The following is a 24,789-nucleotide window of genomic DNA, read 5'->3' on the forward strand; positions in this document are numbered from 1 at the left end:
TTCAGGCTCTGAAAATAAAAGAGGTTTATTCTTCATTAATAGGATTGTTGCCTTGGCAACTTCCAACTCACATAAGTATTTACATCAACCACGGTGCATGTTTCTGACACTAGAGAAGAGCTCCAACGTGTCCCTTCTATATCCATGCCTGGAATCTTCTATTATACGGCTCAGTTGTATTAGTGGTCTCAGTCAAAGTGACTCAACACTCAACCAACCCCAACCCAAACCAAAGAGGAAATTTAAACCTATTTCTTGGTATGTCAAGTTAGTAAAAGACAGCACTGATAGATGGTTTTCTTTCTCAAAAAAAGATTGTTTATATGGGGAAGAATAGCTTTGTTTTTATTTCCTGCGCATCCAGCAGAGGGCAAGGCATTTTTAGAGTCAACATTATGAATATTAATGAGCATTCAAATCATGCGTTGTTTCCCTAAAATTCTTATTTTCTTAGTTCGTAATTATCACCAAATTGCCTAAAGGACTTGAAGACATTATGAGCATATGAATCAGTACTGTGTGTGTGTCGGGGGCTGGGGGTGGGGAGGGAAAGGGCGGGGGGGGGCAGTAAGTATTAGGCAGTGTTTACTATTGACCTAGCACTTCCAATTGTAGGCATTTTCTTTGAGAAAATAATTGTACAATAATAAAATGATGTTTGTGCAAGGATATCCACTGAAGTTTTGTTTCTAATTGGGGAAAAAATTGAAAACAAGTCAAATGGTACTTTTTTTTTTTTAAGATAGTATATTGTAAACACTGATTTTTCTTAATGTTTCTTTATTTTTGAGAGGAGGGAGGGGAAGAGGGAGGGAAACAGAGAATCCCAAGCAGGCTCTGCGCTGTCAGTGCAGAGCCCAATGTGGGGCTCGAACTCATGAATGGTGACATCATGACCTGAGTTGAAATCAAGAGTCAGATGCTTAACTGACTAAGTCACCCAGGTGCCCCAAGTGTTACTACTTTTTAAAATGACTGTAAATAGCCTTGCAGGGACAGGACCAGGTCGACACTGGGGAGAAGCCCAGGCTTGCTCCCTCTCAGGGTCACACCCGAGGACCTTACTTGTATCACCCTAGTCTGGGCCCTGCATTCTTATATATACATTATATTTCACCGAGATACAATTTTGAGTGTTTAAATCAATTATGGTGTAACCACACAATGAAGTACTATGCAGTCACTAAAAATGATAATGTAGACTCCAACCTACTGACATGGTAAGAGAATCAGAAGATACGGTCTAAATTAAACAAGCAGTTTACAAAAATAAAATGTGCAGAAGACTTTTATAGCAGCGCTATCGACAATAGCCAAAGTATGGAAAGAGCCCAAATGTCCACCAACAGGTGAATGGATAAAGAAGCAGTATATATTTACAATGGAGTATTACTCAGGAATCAAAAAGAATGAAATCTTGCCATTTGCAACTACGTGGATGGAACTAGAGGGTATTATGCTAAGTGAAATTAGTCCATCAGAGAAAGACAAATATCATATGACTTCACTCATATGAGGAATTTAAGATACAAAACAGATGAACATAAGGGAAGGGAAGCAAAAATAATATAAAAATAGGGAGGGGGGTGAAACATAAGAGACTCTTAAATATAGAGAACAAACAGAGGGTTGCTGTGGGTAGGGGGATGGGCTAAGTGGGTAAGCGGCTTAAGAAATCTACTCCTGAAATCATTGTATGCTAACTAACTTGGATGTGAATTAAAAAATAAATTTTTTAAAAATGGGGAAAAAAGCAAAATCTAATATAAAAACAATCGCCGTGGTTTTAAAAAGCCCAACAACAACAACAAATTCTTCTAAATAACTCACTGTTGCAGTTTATATTTAAAAAGGCCAAAGATCTGAAAGAAAAACACTGAGTATGTCTCAAGGCATGGGAATAGGGGGAAAAAACACCACTGTATGTTTAAATCCATTTGCTTTCCTGACAGGTACGAATATTGTTACAAGTCTGTATTCTGAACAAAACCATTCTCCTAAATTAACTTCATTTTCAAATTCAATCCCTGTGTGGTTAAAAAATACTTGGCAGATCGGCCCCTCTCCAAATTTTCTAATTTTTTTTTTCTTTAACACTTAAGGAATCTAACGCATTTTATCAACATGTTTAAATCAAATCCTTTGACTTAGTAAGCCAGAACTGCTTCGTGGTTAATGAGCCTTGGGTCTACACAAGGAAAGGGTACTTGGTGGCTGAGACCAGTCTCAAAAACTAGAGACAACAAGGTTCTCCTTATTCTAGAATGCCACTGTGACACTAAGCACTGTCTTCTCACTTGTGTTATTTAAGCCCTATTCTTATGTAACTTCTACGCATGTGTACACGCCTTGTGTCTCCAACTAGGTGGCATGTTTTGAAGACGAGGCCAGTGGGTGCCTCCATAGAAGGCTCTTTGGTACAACAGAAGCTCAGGAACTACTGCTTCATAATGAAAGACCTAAGTTACTGGAAAGCAGTGTGGTGGAGAGACCACGAGCTTTAAGACCTTCAGACAGGCTTGAGATAGAATCCAACTCTACCCCTTACTAGATGTACGGCTACAAGCAAGTCTTTCTGAGCTTGGCTTCTTCGTCTTGAATGTCTTCTGTCTTAAAGGTTCTCCTACCGACCAAGGAAGGTTTGTCAGTAGCTGTGTACAGTGCCTGGCACATTGCAGTCTCTCAACAAATGCTCGTTCTCTTTCCCCTTCTTTCCAATTGCCTCTCTCACGGATATGGAAAATGAAAATGAGGCAGGGAAATAAGATCGATCTCCAGTAACCACAAAAGTTAGCTAAGAACCAGATTGTGTTCATTCATCAACCATATCTGGTCAATATCAATCCATCTAGACTGAGCTCTTACTATGAACAGTTGACCCATGAAAAAGTCTTTGACTGACACTGGTTCCCCCACTCCCAGGGGATTCCCAGGCACCCTGGACTCTTGACCACAAGGGTGCCCAGCAGCCAAGTGGCGCCACCTAGTGCCTCCTAGTGCCTGTATTTTCTCTTCACTTGTTTTTTCCTGCTCAGCGAACTCCTTTTTAGGCAATACCTTGATTCCAAGAGTTTTTCTTCCAGAATCAGACATTCCTTTTCCTCCTCTTTTGATGATAACCATAGCACATACATGATATAAAAGGTTCAAAAGACATGACTGTTTAGGAAGTAAATGTTTCCATTAAGCCCACAGCCCCACCCCCAAAATGACCATTGTCAGCAATTCAATGAACATCCTTCCAGACTTTACTTTTGACAAAGCGAATCTTTCTTAAGTGTATATATCACCTCTTCACTCTCTCTTCCCTCAATTTTTGCTCAGTTATCCTCAGAAAAAAATTTCTCTTCCTGCCTTTTTTGTGCCACTTGTGAATCTCAAAGCTACCCTTATAATAGTTGGTAAGTATCAAAGGGTTGTAACTCTACACTCATATAAAGAAAAAGAAAAATCCCATCTTTGGTGGGAAGAGTAGAAGGGAATCAGGCCAAATACCAGTTGAAAGTACACAAACTTGCATAGAAATCCCTATCTCCTTGTCTTTCTCTAATGAAACTCACAGTCCAGGCATCAATCAGCATTCACCATAAATAACTACTTTGCAGTTAACGTTACTGTTTTCCTGCTTCACTTAACTAAAAGCAGAGTGGAAGAATTTTTTCTCGCATGTTGCATTACATAAGTGCTGCTCACAAAACATTTGGTTAAAGGTTTTTCTTTTTAATTTCTCATCTGTCACAGACTGATACTTTCGTAAAATAAATAAAAGAGCTTTGCTAGGAAAATGAAATTAAAAAGCCAGACCTACAAAGCACAAGTCCTAGTTTTTTTTAAATTACCAGATTTAGCAGACATAAAATTACTCTGTTGGGTTGCTAGCAAAGTTTTCAAAGTCGTACAATTTGTGCTTATCATGTGGCAAACTGTTAGCAAAGAGACTGTAGATCTCAGCAGGCTGTGTACCATACACGCAGCGAGGTTCTTCCATACCTTTTCATTGGAACTGAACCCCTCCTTGCTTACATGAGGTCTATGGGAAAATGTCTTCCAAATTTCTAAGAACTAATTTATAAGTGAACTTTGGGGGCGCCTGGATGGCTCAGTCGGTTAAGCGTCCGACTTGAGCTCAGGTCATAATCTCGCGGTTTGTGGGTTCAAGCCCTGTGCCGGGCTCTGTGCTAACAGCTCGGAGTCTGGAGCCTGCTTCAGATTCTGTGTCTCCCTCTTTCTCTTTCTCTTTCTGCCCCTCCCCCGTTGGGCTCATTTTCTCCCTCAAAAATAAATAAATAAACATTAAAAAATTTTTTTAAAAATATAAATGAACTTTGGGGTAAGAGTCCCCATTAAAACATTGGGATGGTTAGTATTTCGACATATTGAGCCAATCTACTCAATTTTTTAGTTTTCATCCAGATGTTTGTTTAAAATTACAACAATACAGCTGAAGATTCTTGGAACCCAAGAAAGTTGATTATTGGAAATACACAGTGAAGTTCCAAACAAGAATTGAATTTCCCAACTGGCCCCTTCAGACTCCAACATTATCTCTCACCTGATCTCTATCATTTTGAACGTTAACGGTCAAAGGAGAAAGTAACACGTCAAACCGCAATGCAAACAGAAAACAAAATTCAATTCCTTTTTTAAATGTGGGCTTCAGTTTAAAATACTTACAGTAAAGCTCACAAAAATACCTTGTCTCAGATAGAGATCATGGGATTTCTAGTGGCAGTGACTATCAGTCAATATGTTGGTGGCTTTTCACATCCTTATAAACTCTCATTTAGATCTTACATCTGTCAGAAGGGCTAAAATCAAAAAGACAAGAAATAACAAGTGTTGGCGAGGATGTGGGGAAAAGGGACCCTGTGTACTGTTGGTGGGAACGTAAATTGGTGCAGTCACTGTGGAGAACAGTATAGAGGTTCCTCAAAAAATTAAAAATAAAAATGCTATGTGATCCAATAATTCCACTACTGGGTATTTACCCAAAGAAAACGAAAACACTAACTCAAAAAATACATGCACCCCTATGTTTACTGCAGCATTTACAACAACCAAGATATGGAAGCAACCTGCGTCCATCAATAGGTGAATGGATAAAGAGGACACACACACACAGATATTACACAGCCATAAAAAAGGATGAGATCTTGCCATTTGTGACACGGATGGACCTAGAAGATATTATGTCAAGTGACATAAATCATGCTGAGAAAGACAAATACCATATGATTTCACACATGTAGAATCTAAAAAAAACAAAGCAAAGAAACAAAGAAACAAACAAAGCAGAACCAGAACTATAAATACAGAGAGCACCCTGATGGTAGCCAGGGGGGGAGGGGGGAGTGGATCAGGCAGAATGGGGGAAGGGAGTGGGAGATCCAGGATTCCAGTCATGGAATGAGTAAGTCACAGGAATAAAAAGCACAACACAGGGAATATAGTCAATGATATTATACTGTATCGGGACAGATGGTAGTTACACTTGTGATGAGCACAGCATAATGAGCAGAGATGATGAATCACTACATTGTATACCTGAAACTAATGTAATGTTGTGTGTCAACTATCCTTAGATAAATTTTAAAAAATTCTCATTTAGCTTTTTTAAATGAGAATGAAGGGAATGAGGGAGGTACTAGATAAACTGTCAGATCTATGAGAAATTTAGAGTGCGTGTGTGTGTGTGTGTGTGTGTGAGAGAGAGAGAGAGAGAGAGAGAGAGAGAGAATGAGAGAGAGAAACAAAAATCTACAGAGTCTATGTTTCTCCATATTTTACTTGCTAATTCATGACTTAATACTTGGCTTTGGTATTTTTTTTAACTGGTAGTCTAGGATACTGTTTAATTTAAACTTTGGCTATGGCACATTCATCTATCCATTGATTCACTAATTCGTTAATGATTTGATTCATTCACTCAAACATTCATTTTCATTCATTCGTTCACGAAGCACTGATTAACCACTCACTATGGGCACAGTACTAGATGCTCCCAGGGTCAGAGGAAACAGCATACTTCTGGAACCTTGTGATAGACCCCAGCACTCAACAGGCGAGCCCCAAATTATCAAAAAACCATACTACCTTATCCATATATTAGTCAGTTTTAACAACACTGATTAATTGAAAGTGAAGTATCAATGTTCCAAGTGCCTTAGAAAAGTGTTTTCCCAGGGTGCTTGGCTGGGTCAGTCAATGGAGCATCCGACTCTTGATCTCAGGGTTGTGAGTTCGAGCCCCACATTGGTGTAGAGATTACTGAAAAATGAAATCTTTTAGGGGTGCCTGGGTGGCTCAGTCGGTTAAGTGTCCGACTTTGGCTCAGGTCATGATCTCACGGTCTGTGAGTTCGAGCCCCATGTCAGACTCTGTGCTGACAGCTCAGAGCCTGGAGCCTGCTTTGGATTCTGTGTCTCCCTCTGTCTACCCCTCACCCACTCACTCTCTAAATAAATAAATAAATAAATTTTTTTAAAAAAGTGTTTTCTGAAAAGGAGAGGATTTCTATTGCAAACACACATGAGTGATATCATTATTTTTTTTTTAAAAGAATAATGGAGATATACTACTGTATTAGTTTCAGGTGTACAGCATAGTGATTTAATATCGATATACAGGATGGAATGGTCACTGAAAAACATTGGTTACCATGTGTCACCATATAAAGCTGTGACAATGTTACTGACTATATTCCCTATGCCGTACATTACAATCCCAGGTTATTTACTTTATAACTGGAAGCTTGTGCCTCTTACTCCTCTTCCCATTTGGCCCATCCCCCCCACTCCCCTCCCCTCTGGCAACCACCACTTTTGTTCCCTGCATTTATAACTCTGCTCCTATTCTGTCGGGTTTGTTTGGTTTTCAGATTTCACGTGTAAGTGAAATCATATGCTATTTGTCTTTCTGTCTAACTTGTTTCACTTACCATTGTACCCTTGAGGTTCATCCATATTGTTGCAAATGGCAATTCATTTTTACGGCTGAGTGTGTGTGTGCGTGTGTGTAATGGATTATTTATCATATACACATCTTCTTTAATGAATGATAAATTATTAATTCATTCATTAAATACCTTGTTTTCTTTTACATCCCTAACACATCTTATACTTGATATTTTTTTATTATTATTTTTTAATGTTTATTTATTTTTTACAGAGAGAGAGAGAGAGACCGAGCATGAGCAGGGGAGGGGCAGAGAGAGAGGGAGACACAGACTCCGAAGCAGGCTCCAGGCTCTGGGCTGTCAGCACAGAGCCCAGCAAGGGGCTCGAGCCTGTCAACTGTGAGATCATGACCTGAGCCAGTCTGACGCTTACCCACTGAGCCACCCTGGAATTTTTGTTTTTTGTTTCATTTTTGTTTAAGATGTGTAGTCCCCAAAGCTCAGAACCCTTTAGAATTTCTTTTTTTTTTTTTAAATTTTTTTTAATGTTTATTTCTGAGACAGAGAGAGACAGAGCATGAGTGGGGGAGGGGCAGAGAGAGAGGAAGACACAGAATCGGAAGCAGGCTCCAGGCTCTGAGCGGTCAGCACAGAGCCCGACACGGGCCGATCTCACAGACCACAAGATCATGACCTGAGCCGAAGTCGAATGCTCAACCGACTGAGCCATCCAGGTGCCCCTTATATTTGATATTTTAAAAAGAGTTGGCTTGTAATGTGTTATAAAATGTACAAACTCTCATATTTTAAAACTTACATTGGTAAACCACAACCTAAATACTAAGTATGCTAATAGATACATTGAATGAGTAACAATCTAAATACTAACACTAAAAGCAAGAAAGCGTATTTTATACTTGCCTTAGGCATACAGACAAATCTGCAAACATATTTCTTACAGAGTGACTCTTGGACCTGACATCCCATATATCTGACGGAGACCTCTGTCTTACACGTAGCTAATACGGCATGACAAAGAATTCTTAGGTGAATAGTGGCTATGCACGCGAGTGGGCGCGTGCGTGTGTTTTGTGGGGATGGTGCATGGATAGAAATAACAAGATAAGCTAAATGAAATCAGGTCATTTCTTTTAGACAAAGTATTAATTTTCAGAGGCTGACGCAGCCTCCAGGCAGACAATTAAGTTATCCTGAAGTCTAGATAGAAAACAACAACAAATGTTCCAATTATCGGTGTCGTTTTAGAAAAGAAGGAAGGATGGGGGAAAGAAAAGGGTGAGGACAAGGACGTGTACTTTCCGGTCTTGGGTAGCATGACTGAATTCTGACATGGATGGTAAGCAACCCTCGGAAAGAGTTACGGCCCAGGAGAAAGATGTATGGAGAGAAGTTGCTGGTTACCCTTGGGAACTCCTGACGTGGCCTGGACTGTAGATTCTTGCTATGAGTTTGCACAGAGCAAGGCCATTCATGTGAGACTCAGTAATCTACTCTGTTCCTAGGTACAGGCCAACAGGTGCCAGCTGGTGGGGGACACTGCTTACCCCAAGCACAGCAGGCCTGGGCACGGTCGGAATGCATCCGTGCTTTTCCTTGCTGCTCGTGCTAGTGAACACAGAACAGACACAGATAACCAACACTAGCACTCCATAGTTTTCCTTCAAGGAAAAAAAAAAAAGCACTCAGGCATGAGTTTGGTAAAAGCAAATTTACTATCCAGGAAGGGGGAAAAAAAAAGGCAGAAAAAGCCTTAACCTGCAAGATCACGGCACCTGATTCATTACTTCAGCAAAATGTTTTGGTGCCGTTTTATGTTTGGTAGATGGGGAGATCCTGGTGGTTAGTGACGCCTGGTGGCCCTTCAAGACATGTTTGGATTCTAAGTCCACCTGGTCTCCAAAGCTCTAAATGTGGTATCAGACTAGAACGTTCAAGGGAAGAGTTGGGGATTATATGTCCTAAACACAAACGCCCTTAAGTTAAAAAGCAGTCTCAGGGATGTCCCACTAAGGCTAGTGACGTAGCAGGAGTGGGCCGTGCGTCAGAGCAGATGCTGGGTAGCAAAGTACGTGTCCAATGCCGAGAATAAAAATTCTCCACATTCTTGGGAAGAAACGATGACAGAAACTGGTATCTGTGACCTTCTGGAATTCTGCAACTTTGGCACCAACAGCACAGTGAGTGATAACCAGGCTGGGACAAGGCGGGTGTGATGGGGCAGAAACCAAGACCCATGAGGGAGACGGTGCATCTGTCCCGAAGGCCACCAACTTCCCTGTCGCCTCACTCAGCACTGCTCTGAGGACATACTTCACACACAAGCAGAGGTGATGTTCCACACTCTCCTTACTCCTCGTCTGAGTCAGCGGTCCTAATGAACTTTCCTCATACTGTGGAAACCGGGTAGGGGGGGTCAGGAACCACTACGGACTGCAGAGGGTGGGAGGAAGGAGGCAGGTAAGTGCCACTTGCTTCTCACTAGGGATCCAGTTCCCCACAAAGGTGATGGGGGACACAGCTGCCCACAGGGTCAAAGGCAGGCATCTCCCCACCCAATGGCGACTGGGAACTGTAGAGACCAGACTCTGGCTCTGAACCAAGCCACGGTCCATCATGCAACCTATCACCGATGTCACCTAACCTCTCTAGTGTGTGTTTTCCTCTCTCAAAAGAGAAAGAAGGAAGGAAGGAAGGGATGTAGGGAGAGAGGGAGTAAGGAAGGAAAGGAGGGAGGGAAGGAGGGAGGGAGGGAGGGAAGAGGGAAGGAAAGGAAAGGAGGGAGGGAGAGAATGAGGGAAGGAAGGAGTGGAGGGAGAGAGGGGGAAGGAAGGAAGGAAAGAAGGAAGGAAAAAAGAGACAGAGGGAGAAAGAAAAGGAAAAGGGGATATATATTAGAACGGATGATATGAAGGTATCTCCTTCTCTAAAAATTCCAACCATCATAACTGGCTAAGACAGTAAGAAAGAAAAATCCCAACTCGAAGTCTGTATGAAATGTAAGGGCAGAATCCTTTTTTTTTTTTTTTTTTTTAATTTATTTATTCACTTTGAGAGAGAGAGAGCAAGCTGGGGAGGGGCAGAGAGAGAATCCCAAGCAGCCTCCATACTGCCAGAGCAGAGCCTGGGCTTGAACTCACGAACCGTGAGACCATGACCTGAGTGGAAATCCAGAGTCGGACGCTTAACCGACTGAGCCACCCAAGACGCCCCAGGATAGAATTCTTTATACAAGTCATTTTCTGGATCTCTGCCACGTGGAGAATCTCAAAGACCTACAGATCCTTTGGGCTTGACGTTGCTAAAGTACTCTATATCTTGTTACAGTAAAAATAAATGTTTAAAATAAAGCAATGAGCAGGAAACTAGAAGTCAATGAGAGAAATAACTTGGCGGAAGACGACCAGGAGAGGATGAGGGGGATCTATGTAGAATGGGCTGCTTGGTTGACTCAACCCCAAACTTGTGCTTTGGAGGATTTTTTTATGGCAAGGGCAGGAGAGTTCCTGTATAGACCCCCATTATAAAGCATCAAAAATGCAAATGGTCACTTTTTAAATGAGTGTGATTTACCCATGAATATTTTCTAAAGTCAAAGGAAGATATGGATGCAATGAGTAGACTTAATATGCACACGCATTTGTGTGATTCATTCCAGAGACAGTTATTAATTATTCCAGAGAAAAGGTCCATGTAAAGGAATAAGGGACAACCTTTAAGACCAAAAAGGACAGACTCACAGGGCCTCAAGGTCTCTTGAAATGAAGGAGTCTGATTTTCTTCTCTATCACAGTAAAGCAGGATGATATTTTGTCTGTAGTGTTGGCTGTGTCCTTTTTCTGTTGTGTTTCCTTCTGCTTGTATGGGATGTCCAGATGATTGAGGTACTTTCCCTGGCATGACTCAAGATACGTTTATAAGGGTGACAACGCCCTATCGCAAGCCCTGTGTGGAAACCCATCAGCCCCTCCCTCATGCTTTAATGCTGACACAGGGGGGAGTCGCTCCATCGGGCTGTGAGAAAGGGAAGGCCCTTGGGAGGGAGGTCGTCCAGCCTCATCACTGGGGAGGGTAAGGGACCAGCTCAAGGTTACACTGTAAAAAGTCGAGCCAGCTCTAAAATGCAAATACAACCTGCTAGTCCTAGTCAGCCGCTCTTTGAACATGGCATGAAGACAAACAAAACATTTTGGAGAAGATTTAAATAAATAACAAAGACTAGAAACATCTAGAGTGATTGTGACCCATCAGGAGTGCCCCTATCATAACTGTCTAAAAATGTTCGTCCTTTACAAAGGCAGGGAAGTCAAGGTCATAACACGGCGCACTGTGACTTAATCACACTATGCTTAAGTGTGCTGCACTTCTTAACTGAATTGTATTCCCCTTGGATTCAAAGTATGGTTCTCTCATTTTTACGAAACAATGAATAAAAGAGTGTTTCTTTCTTATCCATTTTAATCAAGAACAGAAAATAAATGGTTCCAGACTTCCAGAGACATTTTTAAAATGTAAATTCTATAAATCTCCAAAAAGGGTTTGCGTTGAGAGGAGCTATGTGATTCATAGTCGTTTTGCGATTGTCAAATCATTTAGAAAGAGCCTGAGATTGGGTCCGTTGACCGTGAATGACAGCAGGCCAGCTTTGTGAAAAACAATCACGTAAGTCCAGTTAAGGATAAATGATGCCTGGCCAAGAGCTCGGTATTACATACACCCAGTTTCTGGGGGATCCTTTCCTTTGACATCGAAGACTATATTTAATCTAAATAGCTATTATAAAATTAGGCACTGTTGATTCTTTCTTAAAAGGGGTGCAAGCTTCGCCAGTGTTCCTGGGTTGAAGACTAGTTTAAATAAGCCCTTGGGTTTATGTTGCACACAAGAAGGCTTTACAAGATCTAATCTTTTCTAAACCTGTTATGTTCTTTGGTTCAACAGGGCTTCCTAATTGTAGCTATTAGTTCCTCTTTTTTGTGGTCTGGTCTGTCAATGGACTATTGAGTGATCAGTAAATTAAAGCCCAGCCAGCAGCCAACACATCGAAGCAGACGTTAAATCATAGCTTGGCTGCCCTTATTCATTATTAGTATCTGTGAAACAGCTTTTAAATACACGGATAGGATTTAACATGATGCACATTTGTGTCATTCTCAGATTTCCATACTGTACAATCAGGTATGTGAGGGTTTTTTTTTTTCTTCTTCTAGGCAACAGGTGTGTTCTTGGAACAATGTTCAACCCCCACTTCTGGCTTATGTGAGAGGCAGCAGCTGCAAGCTTAATGTCACTGACACATGGTTCTATAAGAGAGAAAATAAACCGCCTTCTCAGTGTATTAAAGTCATGGGCAGATGGACAATAGCTGTCTGTACTTCCTTTGTGTTGTAGAAGCAGAGTCTAAACTTTGAGATGACAAGGTTTTCTCTGCCTCTTTTTCTCTTCTCCCCCTCCCCTCTCTTTTCTTCCTTCTTTCTCTCCTTCTTTCATTTTTCAAAAAACTTGTTAGTGAAAAACATGCCTTTCTTTAAGCATTCTGCACCCATTATTGAGAACTGTCCTCCAGTTGAGTCATATTGTTTTCAGGCTGACGAGTGGAGAGGAGAAAAAACGTGATATAAATCGGGCTACACTTTATTTAGAACTTGCTTTGTTCTGAAAAGAATTGAAAGGAACTGTTTACTATGGAATTTGCAGAGACTTACTTGCTATGCAAACACGGCGTGTTTTCTTTAAGGGCAAATTCAGTGCTCTAGTACAACACTTCTATATCTAATTTTGTGAGATATTGCTAATGACAGTTACAATGTACTCTGCACCTCACAAGTACAATGTCAATGTTAACTGATAGGAACCATAATGATCCAGTAATTCTTGTAATAGAGTTTAAGACAGTAAATGTTTGTCAGTTTCTTCAGAATCTCTTAGTGTAGTGGCAGGACTATTCCATTTTGCGTGTTAGTTTTCAGGTGCTGTCGTGCCTCAAACAGAAGCAGTCCAGCCACTGTCTTACTGCATACAAGGTTTCTCGAGAACAAGCACATTAAGCTCAAGAACAGACCCGAGTAATCACTGAGCTCCGGGATCCACTGGAAGTGAACACGTCTCATTACACGGACTTTTCTAGAACCCATGTACAGCAGAGTTTCCCCTCTTCTGCCAAGAGGCGTTTCAATAGGGATTTTAATAAAAATGGAGGTCATGAGACGAATCTTCCTTTTTCTTAGATGTGACGAACAAACGCATTGCAAACGGGAGGAGACAGGCACCTATTTAATTACAATCCTGGAGTCTCTGGTATCACCTGAGCCACCAGATCACCTGGAAGACTGGGGTTGGGTGCTGCATATAATGTCTAATTGGGGGACAAGTAAGAGAGAATGAATCCCTTTTTATGTTTGCTTCTTTTTTTTTTTTTTTAACCGCAAACCTCAGCTTTATTCAAGAATGAGATTTTCTGTGAATCTACACTGAAAATGGTTTTGCCATCGCTGAGAAATCCATGAGCAGATGGATTTGGAATTTAATCCTCTGTGAGAAACAAAGGCAAATGAAAAAAGAAGAACCTGGAGATAAATTTCTCCTAGGTTTTTTAATTGGTTTGGCTATGACATTAGATTTTCACTAAATGCATGCAAATAATGACTAGTGTCAAGGAGGATGCTAAACATTTTTTTAAATTTTTCTATTTTTGAGAGAGAGAGAGAGCCGGAAGGGCAGACGAAAAGAGAGACTCTCAAGCAGACTCCATACTCCGCGCAGAGCCCAACACGGGTCTCGATCCCACGACCCTGGGATCATGACCTGAGCCGAAACCAAGAGTCAGACGCTCAACGAACCGAACCACCCAGGTGACCCTAAACATTTTTAAATGTATCCAAAGTGTCTAAAACTGGAAGTCTGGCCCAGATATCATTAAAGGTCTTTATCAATCCAAGGATTATCAAATTCTATGATTTTGCGGGGCGCCTGGGTGGCTCAGTCGGTTAAGCGTCCGACTTCAGCTCAGGTCACGATCTCGCGGTCAGTGAGTTCGATCCCCACGTCGGGCTCTGGGCTGATGGCTCAGAGCCTGGAGCCTGCTTCCGATTCTGTGTCTCCCTCTCTCTCTGCCCCTCCCCCGTTCATGTTCTGTCTCTCTCTGTCTCAAAAATAAATAAACGTTAAAAAAAATTAAAAAAAAAAAAAAAGAAAAAAAAATTCTATGATTTTGCTTCTTCCTCAGGCTGCACTTTTCCACTGTGGTAAAATACACATGGTACCCTCTTCACTATCTTTAAGTGTACATCTCAGTACTGTTAAGTATGTTCACATCGTCCTGCAACAGATCTCCAGAACTTTCTCTGGAGTTCAGCTTTCATTGCAAGACTAAGACGCTATACCCATTAAACAAGGTCCCGCTTCTCTCTCCCGCCAGCCCCGAGCAGCCGGCATTCTACGTTCTGTATCTGTGAGTCTGGTTGGCTACTCTAGGTACCTCCCTCAGCTCAATGGATTCAGAGACACCTCATGTAAGTGGAATCATACAGTCCTTGTCATTTTGTAACTGACTTATTTCCCTTAACGAAATATCCTCAAGGTGCGACCATGTTGTAGCGCATGTCAGAATTTCCATCCTTTTTAAGGCTGAATAATATTCCCTTGGACGCATAGACCACATTGTGTTTGCCCTTTCATCTGTCCACACACACACGGTGGCTGCCACCTTTTGGCTATTGGTGCATCATGCTGCTGGGAACGTGGGTACACAAATAGCTCTTCGGGATCCTGCTTTCGGGATTCGACACTGGCTACATCATTCTGCATTGCCAGCAGCAGTGAACAAGGACCCCAGTCTCCCCATATCCTCACCCACCTTTGTCATTTCTGGGGTGTTTGTTTGTTTGTTTGTTTGTTTTTTAAATAGTAGTCATCTCCTCCACAGAGACAAAGAGAGAAAAGTACTCACGTGAGTCTCCACATCGCCAGCAAGGATCCTACTCTTCTGTAAAAACTCCGCCACCATGCTGTTCATCAGCTTATCAAAGGCTTCCACGGAGGGTGCCACACCTTTGGAAGAATCACATTTTGTCAGTCTCTGAGAGGTTTTTTTTTTTTTTTAATGTTTTTATTTATTTTTGAGAGAGAGAGAGAGATGGAGTGCAAGCAGGGGAGAGGCAGACAGAGAGGGAGACAGAATCTGAAGCAGGCTACAGGCTCTGAGCTGTCAGTACAGAACCCGACGCGGGACTGGAACCCATGAACTGTTGAGGTCATGATCTGTGCTGAAGTAGGAAGCTCAAATGACTGAGCCACCCAGGTGCCCCAGTCCCCAGGAGTCTAATGAAAAGCTGATACTGCTTTGCCAGAGGCCCTATGGAAGCTTAATATCACCCATCCCATTCTCATTCTTTTCACCCAGGCAGTCATTCAATCGGTCAGTATTCCTGAAACGTTTTTCAATGGCTCAAGAAAACACAATGCTCTCCTATTTGAGTAAGCACTTTCACCTACATTCGAATTTGTTTCTTCCCCAAACTCACGAGGTTAAGTACCACCATCATAGTTTTCCTGGTTGAGGAAATGGAGATGTAATCGGAGCACATGACTTGACCAAAACTATAGTCAAATAAGAGGCAGATCCAAGAACTGACATAAGCCAAGTGTACTTTCTACTACACTGATCTGCCCAGGTGCTGTGAGACCTTGCACACAGTTACCAAGATTACCCAGGACAATTAAAAGGCAATAACAAACTCTGGTAAGTAGGAAAACAATGCCAATGTCACACATTCTGTTCCATCCTGTCCTCACTTCCTGGGGGAGGGAGGCAGAGTTGGGAGGCATGAAAAGGTCTGCTGAGCTAACTCACGTTAAGTTTTGATCTGACAAATTACCATAAAAACCCAAGCGACAACGGCCCAACCTGGAGTGCTCTGTATCTCTTTCCCTGCTTTTTAACAGAAAAATTGTGTCTTAGTTCCAGATTTCATGTCCCTAATATTGAAAAACTCAACCCTACAGGCAATTAAAATCCAAACCAAAACCTAGGATTCCCTTTCTCAAACTGTACATTAGTAGCCATGCTCATAAAGCTGTAGGATAAAGCTTCCTTCCTTTCCCAGATGCCCATTTCCACAGGCCCAGAAGGTGATGAAAACAGCTGCTTACAGTGCTGTGCACCTACAGTCTAACTTCTAAGCAGGCTATTGAAGCTGAACCTTAAAGTTCAAAATACAGTACATACCAACTTCTGGAATATAAAAGGGGGGCAAGCCCACAGATTCCTTAGGGATCCATTTGGAAGCAGATAAACCCGTTTGTTGCTGTGGGAGACACCTGAGAGGTGTCTGCGATGTATTTAAAGTTAGAGAGTTTGAGACATGAGACAAAGGACTCTACACAGCAGAAGGAACGGTTATAAAAGGGAATTATTTTCCTATTTCCCTTTCATCACTTAGCTCTGTTCACACCTCCTCTGGGCAGCCCTTAATGACCTGTCTTTCTTCCCAGCCTGCATCTTGTGAGCATCCCTTAATCAAAGCAGTTGTGGCCCTGAATAGCAAAGCATGGAGACCAAAGATTCTGGAGGATTCTGCATATAATCCATCTTAGATTTCCTCGTATATAACAAAGTACTCATTACTTGGTGTGTGCGCAAAAATACTTCTTCAACTGTTGAACCAAACTTACCTGATCGTCAGGGGGAAAAAACCACCATAAAACACAACATAGCACCTGTATCATAAGAAGGCAGTTCGCTGACTTCTGCATATTACAGATGTAGTGGACAGGGTTCCATCTAAAAATTTCTTTTTATTTCTTTTTAAATTTTTTAGTGTTTATTTATTTTAGAGAGAGAGAGAGAGAGCAGAGGAGGGGCAGAGAGTCCAAAGCAGGCTCCAGGCTCCAAGCTGTCAGCACAGAGCCTGATGTGGGGCTTGAACTCACAAACTGTGAGATCATGACCTGAGCTGAAGTTGGATCCTTAACCAACTGAGCCGTCCAGGCGCTCCTAAAAGTTTCTTTCTAAATCAAAAAAAATTTTTTAACTTCAGTTATAACATCACCATAATAACGATGTTTTATATTTCAGGTGAGAGGGTGTCCTTAAGGATTTGTTAAAAATAGAATTTAGAAAACCATCAAAGCTTACTAAATTAAGAAGAAATGAAAGCGATGCTGTTTAGGGTTGTAAAATGTTTTAAGGATGGTTATCATTCAGATATTTTACTAATTATCCTGCTTACCAATGACCCTACTGCATTCCTAGTAGGATAATAAACCGCTGGGTAAGTTGTTTTACAAGACCTCATTCTAATAACTGGTTTGGAACAATTTTCTGTATTAGAAAATATCTGTTTAAATACTTAAGTAATTTAATTATACACCTTCCAATTTTGTTTAGTCTATTAAGTTTCCCTGAAAATTACTGTTGTAACAAAGAAAATACAAAGTGCAGTCTAGTACCTCTTTAAGTCAAGTGAGGTTCAAATTATTGAGTTTTTCCCCCCTTTATTCAACAATGCTACACAGCGTTCTGAGAGTTGGATTTTACTTATATTTTATGTATCTACAGGCTTTCTATTTGTGGGCAGCAATCGTACAGAAATGTCTTTTGATCTCCTGATGTCAAAGACATAAGGAAACCCAAGTTATTGAAGCGAACATGAAAATATTTCCTTACAAATGAGGTTTACTGAATCTCCTACACCAATTATACAGTTAACAAAGAGAGGCTCAGAATGAAATCATAGATGTGTTTCAGTTGATGTGGAAGAAATTTACAGGCCCCTGGCAGCCTCCCTTTAAAGAACATCCCCTTTCAATTCATTCAAAACATTTTAATTTTCATTATGTTCAGGGGGGAAAAACCAGTCTGTGCATTTGTGTTCATGCAGTAATTTTTGTCCTAAGGCATCCGATACAAGGCACAGCCCCCAAATACTCCTGAAATTCTAGAAGCACCAATGTGGATCTTGCCTAGTGAAAGCTTTTTTTTTTTTTGAAGCCCCCATTCCCCTAGGCTTTTCTCGGTCCCCAAAGCCTGATAGGATTCAAAATGGGTCAGATAAGGAGGAAATGTACTTGAGACAAGAATAGAGTTGCCAGATGAGATACAGATCCCTGAGTTACATTGGAATTTCAAATAAATAATGAATAAATTTTTAGAGTTAAGTGTGTACCATGCAGTATATCCCAGGCAGTATGTGGAACATACTTATACCCCCCCAAAAAAGTAGTTCATCTGAAATGCAAATTTAACTGGGTGTCCTGTATTTTTATTTCCTAAATCTACGACCTCAGACAAGAAGGAACTGGAAAAATTACTGTCGATACTTAGAGAGTTTGCCTTATATGGTATTCTTCTAGCTAACTTTTATGTTATGTTGTTAACTTTTTATGTTTGATCATATATTTAAAATCTTTTTTTTTTAAGTGGCATTAGCATATGACTTTAAAGGCATATTTGGTTAGGAACAGGCACAGGTGACACAATGAGACGTGATCATGTTACTTGGAACCAACGTTTGGCTTCCCGTCAGACTCACTTCCTTCAAAACTGCAGTTCTTAAATTTAATGACTTGTTCTCTTTAAAATTCAAATCTACAGAATGATAATTCCTTCCAATTGACACTGTAATCGAGAACATTAATTTCTCTTTGATAAAATTACTCAGATAATATATGTATAGCCACTGCGGAATGTGGAACAACAGTATACACACTAGAGCAAACGAATAACGACATTTGGCACATAGATTATACTCTTAATAGGCACAGATACTGGTAATTTTTGCAGATTGTGGGTTGAAACTTTATTTCCTTTCCCTTCTTCAGGGATGGCTTGCATCTGGTGAATATCATGATCACGTACAAAGGAAGGAGTATGGGGGCGCCTGGGTGGCTCAGTTGGTTAGGAGTCTAATGCTTGATTTGGGCTCAGGTCATGATCTCACAGTTGGTGGGTTTGAGCCCCGCCTCAGGTTGTGCGCTGAAAGTGAGGAAGCTGCTTGGGATTCTATCTCCCCCTCCCCGCTGCATCTCAAAAAAAGTAAAGAAAACAAATAAAGGAAGGAAGGAAGGAAGGAGTACGAAAGCTGAAGAAAGGGTGATAAAAATATTTCCTGAGAACTAAGTGATGGGGAGAACATTAAGTAATGACAACAGTCGGTGTCCCTACCTCTACTGACACCATTAAGTCCCTCACAGTCCCCAGGAGGCCGGTGTGACTCTGCAGACAGCGACTCCAGTCGGCCGACCACCCGTTCCAGCCTCTCCATCAGTCCTTGCATCTCTGCCATTCTAGAAAAACACAGGCACAAATGGAGTCCGTGTGAATGTCAGGGAGGATTAGCAAGCTGACACCATTAAATTTAACAGCAGCAACAGGGAAAATAGAAATTACTCGGAATGGCTTTCATTACCTAGAGAATATTTCTATACATCAGGAAAATATGTGAAACTCCAAAAAACGTAAACCTTGGAACAACAACAAAAAAAACCCAAAAAACCCAAATTATATTGATCTTGGTTTCTATTCGATTCAATGACTTTATAAGCTCCATATGCAATACACACAAAAAAATCACTCCCTACACCATTAACAAGTATCTCCTTGGATGCTTCCTTGTGCTATGATACAATCTATGTCTAGCATAAACTAAAAGCCCGTGAACATATATCTCACAATTAATATTGCCAACTCTTATCCTACTAAGTGGTAGGAGCATATTTTAACTATTTCCAATGGTTTCTTTCTGTGAAAGTATAACTCTCTAGGGGACACTAAACCCACTGGTAATTCTTGTTTACCTACTCAATTACTTTAAGCCAAATAGCTGAGCTGTTTATGAATTGAGTTTATGAAACCATATCACTTAGCAGGTGACTGGGTTTTCATCTCGAAGGGCTAACGTGTGTCTGCCGCTGGATTACTTTAGGTTACAATTATTCCGAATGGTGGAAATTTTTAATTTGAAATATTAACAGTGTATATTTCGTTTTGCTGCTGATTATTTTTGGACAAAGTTTAGTTTTAGGTGGAGTGGTTTCTGGAGACAGGAAGCTTCGGTTCCCCGGCAGTCTCTGCTGGGATAAATTGGGTTTGACGCTGGATAAGGGATTGAGGATGAGAGCGGGCCTGTTGGGGATCTAGCTTTTCTGCGTCCAAACACTTCTTAGAGAGCTATCCTGAGTGCGCACAGGTGAGTACCTTAAAACTGCTGGCCCTACAATGTAATGTTATGAAGGCAACCGCTGAGGAATGGAACCCAATCTAATTTGGCCAAGTTCATGAGATCCAGCTTAGAGATACCATAGCTCCCGCCATATCAACCTACGACTGCTTTTGGCAAATTCAGGCTGCTGCCCCAGAGAAAGTAAGACACACCCCATCTTAATCAGCGTCTGTAGCTCTCACTCTTGAGAACTTTCTAGGCATCATCTTAAGCCAAAGAAGATAGACGTGCTCCCATAGAGGAGACAGGGCTGCCCCAGAGGGTGAGCAAATACTATTTCTCTAAGACAGGTAATGTTTTCTATTTCTGCAAACAACCAGGTAATGCATTTTTTTGTGTGTTTTGTATTCCATAATGATGACATGTCACTGCCATTTTCAAAAGCAAGGTTAGACTTATCAAAACATGTGGGTAGCTCTGTACTTCTGCATCCACACGTCAGATGGTCATCAGATACGGATGGGGGGGGGGGGTTCACTGCCTATTTTGGAAAGTCATCTCCTCTGAAACTGCCAGCAGCTATGCTTTCAAAATATGGGGCAGTGTTCTCTGCACGGCTGAAATCAGCATCTAATCCCAAGGGGATTCAAAATTAGAAGTTTCTCATCTATTCTTTTCCTCTTAACGTCAGAGCTTTCGCTTCTACTGCAATATGAAAAAAAAAAAAAAAAGAAGCAATTTAATTGAACCCTTTACGTAATCGTGCAAGGGAACTGGGTATCCTGTAGGAGGGTGAAGGCCATTTGAGAGATGGTAAAACCCCTCAAATCTTTTAATAGGCGTCCATCTGTTCACGGTTATCTATGTTCTCTGTTACTCAACTTGCCAAATGTTACACCATAGACCTAGCCCATGCTAAGGGAAAAAAAAACGTGTTTGCTTTGTTAGCAAGTTCCCGATGCCCCAACAGAAAGGCACCCACCACCTCCAGAGGCTCACAGCGCCATTTCAGGAAGGCCTGTTACATTTCACACTTAGGACGGCTGTCCCCGACTGGGGCTTAATCGGCCTCCCTGACAAGACTCAAACTCACACTATCTAATAGCGCTCCATATGTTGAGAGACAACAGGAGTTAGCCCACACACTGCAGGGCCAGGCTGACTGGTGTGGAATGCAGTCTGAAAACAAATCAGATGTCACTTCGCGTAAAATCACCATGGACTGGAGTCTTGTCACAGCCTCTGAAGAGATCAAAACACAACCCAGGCAAGGAAGCTGGAAAGATGCCTCTGGGTTTAAAATTTTAGAACAGTTTCTAAGAGAAATGGAAGAACAAATAAAAGAGAGAATAAAAAAGAGAAAGGTATCCAAAATATACATGGTATATTCCCAGGGAGAATGATGGGGTCCAAGATGGCTATGCTTTCTTCTCCCAACACACACACACACACACACACACACACACACACACACACACACCCCTCCCCACATGTGGCCTCAGCTGCTATCCTGGCTCTCAAGAATGAAGAAAGAACAGAGCAACAGATTCTCCAAATTCTTCCCAGGCAGTTCCATTCGCCTTGGTTTTTCAAAGTGGATTTAGCCAAGTTTTCATGAGGCCAGGAATTAGGAATCAGGCTGAGGAAATGGATAGGACAGGAAATGGAGACAGCAAGGTCAGGGTAAGGAATGAGTCAGAGCCAGGTGGACAGACAGATGGATTTGGACCAGGAAGCCAACAGAAGAGGGGATCTATGGCAAACTGGTCAGACATAAGATGTTCTAAGAATCAGATGAGAAGCAGAGAGAAGCCAGACACACAGCTGGGCAATCAAGAGACTAGGTCAGATGATGAGGCTCAAACTTGGTCTCCAGACCGTCTAGTCCTCCAATTCATGCAGAAGAACCCCAAGATGAGGTCCCCTATAACCTCCGGCTTATAGAGGATAAACACAATCATCTGACCAGGTGTGAGGGTGGGTGGAAAGAAAAAGTGGGAGGAATATGGAATTCCATGACCTTCTCTTTTTAATGATCTGTTTTAGCAAATGACACTCGAGGTGAGTCTTAATTCCTTGTTTTGTAATAATTTGGTAGTATTCTTTCTTGAGTTCCTTTATAATAGGAAGTAGAACTCATCTTGGTTTTTTTTTCTCATTTGAATTATCCCCTTACTTTTCCCTTTTTAAAGTTTAACTCTTTAGACATGCACAGAATTTAAATAGCTCTACAATAGTTCTATGAGGCTGCCCCCTTCCATTTTTGCCTTGAGAATCAACCGATTTCCATGATTTTAGCTGTTTCTTTCAGTAATTATCTCATCTGTACATAACATGCTTCCATCTCTGTGTGTCTTGTTTCTCTTCGGTTCCAGGCATTATCCACTGAGTTCCCACCAAAACCAAGAGGTTTTGCCCAATCCCCACCACCAGACACATGAACACTTCCTTTTGCCCAGTACTGTTGTGTCACAATTTCTATGTGACCAAGCATCGGGGTCAACCCGTTTATGACTATTCACAGCTGAGTCACAACGTATCCTAAAATTGTTCTCCATTTTCTTTTTTCACAACCTGTTTCCCTGCAGCTATGTTGTTCAGCTTCCCAGTTTTCTCTACATACTTAAAAGCTATTCACCTCCAAACTCTTCTCCCAGTTGTACAAGTCTTTCAGTTGAGGCAAACACGTCTGGAATGCTATTACATCTGTCTTCTCAGAGGCATCTCTTCTGGAGAATCACTCCAAGTGCATGAGAGCTCAGTAGGCCCACGGTGCCTCTGGGACCAGAGATCTGCCTTCCCCTTCACCCCAGGGCCTTCTCCCCACTCGCTCTTACCTAGTAACACCTGTTTTTCCGATTCTATACCCTCCTCTTTCTTGGTGTACTTTCTTAACTGTCTTCTTAGTTTCAGAGCATTTTCTTCTGAAAACGAGGTACGCGAAAGGACAATTTTTGTGGAGAACCTGCAAGTCTGAAAATACCTTGATTTTGCCTTCACACTTCGGAGGTTTGACTGAGTGTAGGATTCTGGGATGGAAGTTTTCCTCAGAATTTGCAAGGCATTCCTCCACTGTGTTCTAGCTTCCTAGGTTACTGTTGAGAGGTCCAAAGCCATTCTGATTCTCTGATTTTTCATCCCTTGATGCAGTCTTTGTTTTCCTCTCTGGAGGAAGTTTGCGGGGTCTTTGTCCCCAAGGGTTTGGGATTTCACAATGACATACCTCAGGGTTGATCAAATGTTTTAATGAATGATTTTCAAAAAGGTGTGGCAAAAATAGGAAAATGGGCATCGCATCCTGTTTATCTCTGAGTTTACAAACTAAATTTTGTGGGTTTTTTTTTTTTCAAATAAAGTAGTTAGGATTCTAAATACTTAAACAATTTAAACTCCTTTACACCAAATACACCCATTTACAAATATTTCATACACTTCATTAAGAATATAGCCAGTTAGTATTCTCTCATATACTGTCTTTGGTAGCATTTTCCTAGGTGAAAGGATGGCTGTCATCATTTAAAAATTTATTAATTTTATATTATTTTATATTTGTGTTATATTATTTCTATTCATATATTACTTTTATATTATACTTATGTTAATTTTATAGTATCACTTAAAAGTTAAAAAATAACATTGGTCATTTCATAAAACCCATCCTTAAAGTACAGATAGTTCCTAATACTAATTTTGTGTGCAATGCTCTGCAATAAGACAATGATTAAAACAGTGAGAGAGACGACATTCCTATCCTTTCCCATAGTAGTTTCCAGAAAGGGAGAGTTCCCCACACTTACAAACATTTTTACAAGGTCTCCATCGTTTGCCTCTTTTTTTTTTTTTTAAATTTTTTTTTTTCCCAACGTTTTTTATTTATTTTTGGGACAGAGAGAGAGACAGAGCATGAACGGGGGAGGGGCAGAGAGAGAGGGAGACACAGAATCGGAAACAGGCTCCAGGCTCCGAGCCATCAGCCCAGAGCCTGACGCGGGGCTCGAACTCACGGACCGCGAGATCGTGACCTGGCTGAAGTCGGACGCTTAACCGACTGCACCACCCAGGCGCCCCTCGTTTGCCTCTTTTTAACCAGGGCTGTTTAGAGGGGGCCCTGCTTTTGGAATCACTAACTGAAGTTCTTTGGGAAAGAGCTTAATTTTGTTTTGCTTTATTTAGTTACTACCTGTACATAGGGTTCCTATAAGTGTGTAGAGAAAGGCACACAAAGTCTGTGACATGATCAGTGATAGATGTGTTAGCTACTGTTAGGAAGACATCCCATTTATTTTTGCTAACGGTGCAAACAGATTTACAAACCACTGTATCAAGCCTTTGTGCATGTTAAACGCTGGGCAATCATCTAAAAGACTTGGCCAACAGAGTTGTCAAATCACTATGAACGTAATTACACTTCCATAAAAAATGAAAAATAAGTAAGTAAAATAAAATAACATAACATAAAAAACCTGGCCAATGGAAATGACTAGCTAAACATTTCAGGTCATACCTTATAATTATACCCTTATAATTTTTTTTCCCTTGTCTCAGTTTCCTCTACTCACATACTTATTATTCCGCCAAGATTTCTAAAAGTGGCTTTCTCAAGTCCACGTGCAACGGTGAGATTTTTGGTGTGTAATTAGTTTGGCAGTCATATGTGTTCCCCCAAACATTAAAACAATTCAGAACTGATCAACATATACTATATTAGTTTTAGAT

At 41.1% G+C, this 24,789-nt stretch overlaps 1 protein-coding gene across 2 annotated transcripts in view; it reads right to left on the minus strand.

The window, feature by feature from the left end:
* The window catches only part of CAP2 (cyclase associated actin cytoskeleton regulatory protein 2), a 157,722-nt gene that overhangs the window by 113,622 nt on the left and 19,311 nt on the right, over nt 1–24,789 (minus strand). The window contains exons 1-3 of one of the 2 annotated variants that reach the window (XM_042937834.1): nt 22,911–23,087; nt 19,077–19,198; nt 14,862–14,962 (exon numbers count right to left, since the gene is read on the minus strand). In XM_042937834.1, coding sequence (XP_042793768.1) covers nt 14,862–14,962; nt 19,077–19,197 — 222 coding nt within the window. In that variant the 5' untranslated portion in view covers nt 19,198; nt 22,911–23,087. Of the gene's footprint in view, nt 1–14,861; nt 14,963–19,076; nt 19,199–22,910; nt 23,088–24,789 lie in introns of those variants that run through there. The other variant, XM_042937835.1, reaches the window with a different exon arrangement.

Source organism: Panthera leo, chromosome B2, assembly GCF_018350215.1.
Source record: "Panthera leo isolate Ple1 chromosome B2, P.leo_Ple1_pat1.1, whole genome shotgun sequence".
Taxonomy (NCBI): Eukaryota; Metazoa; Chordata; class Mammalia; order Carnivora; family Felidae; genus Panthera; species Panthera leo.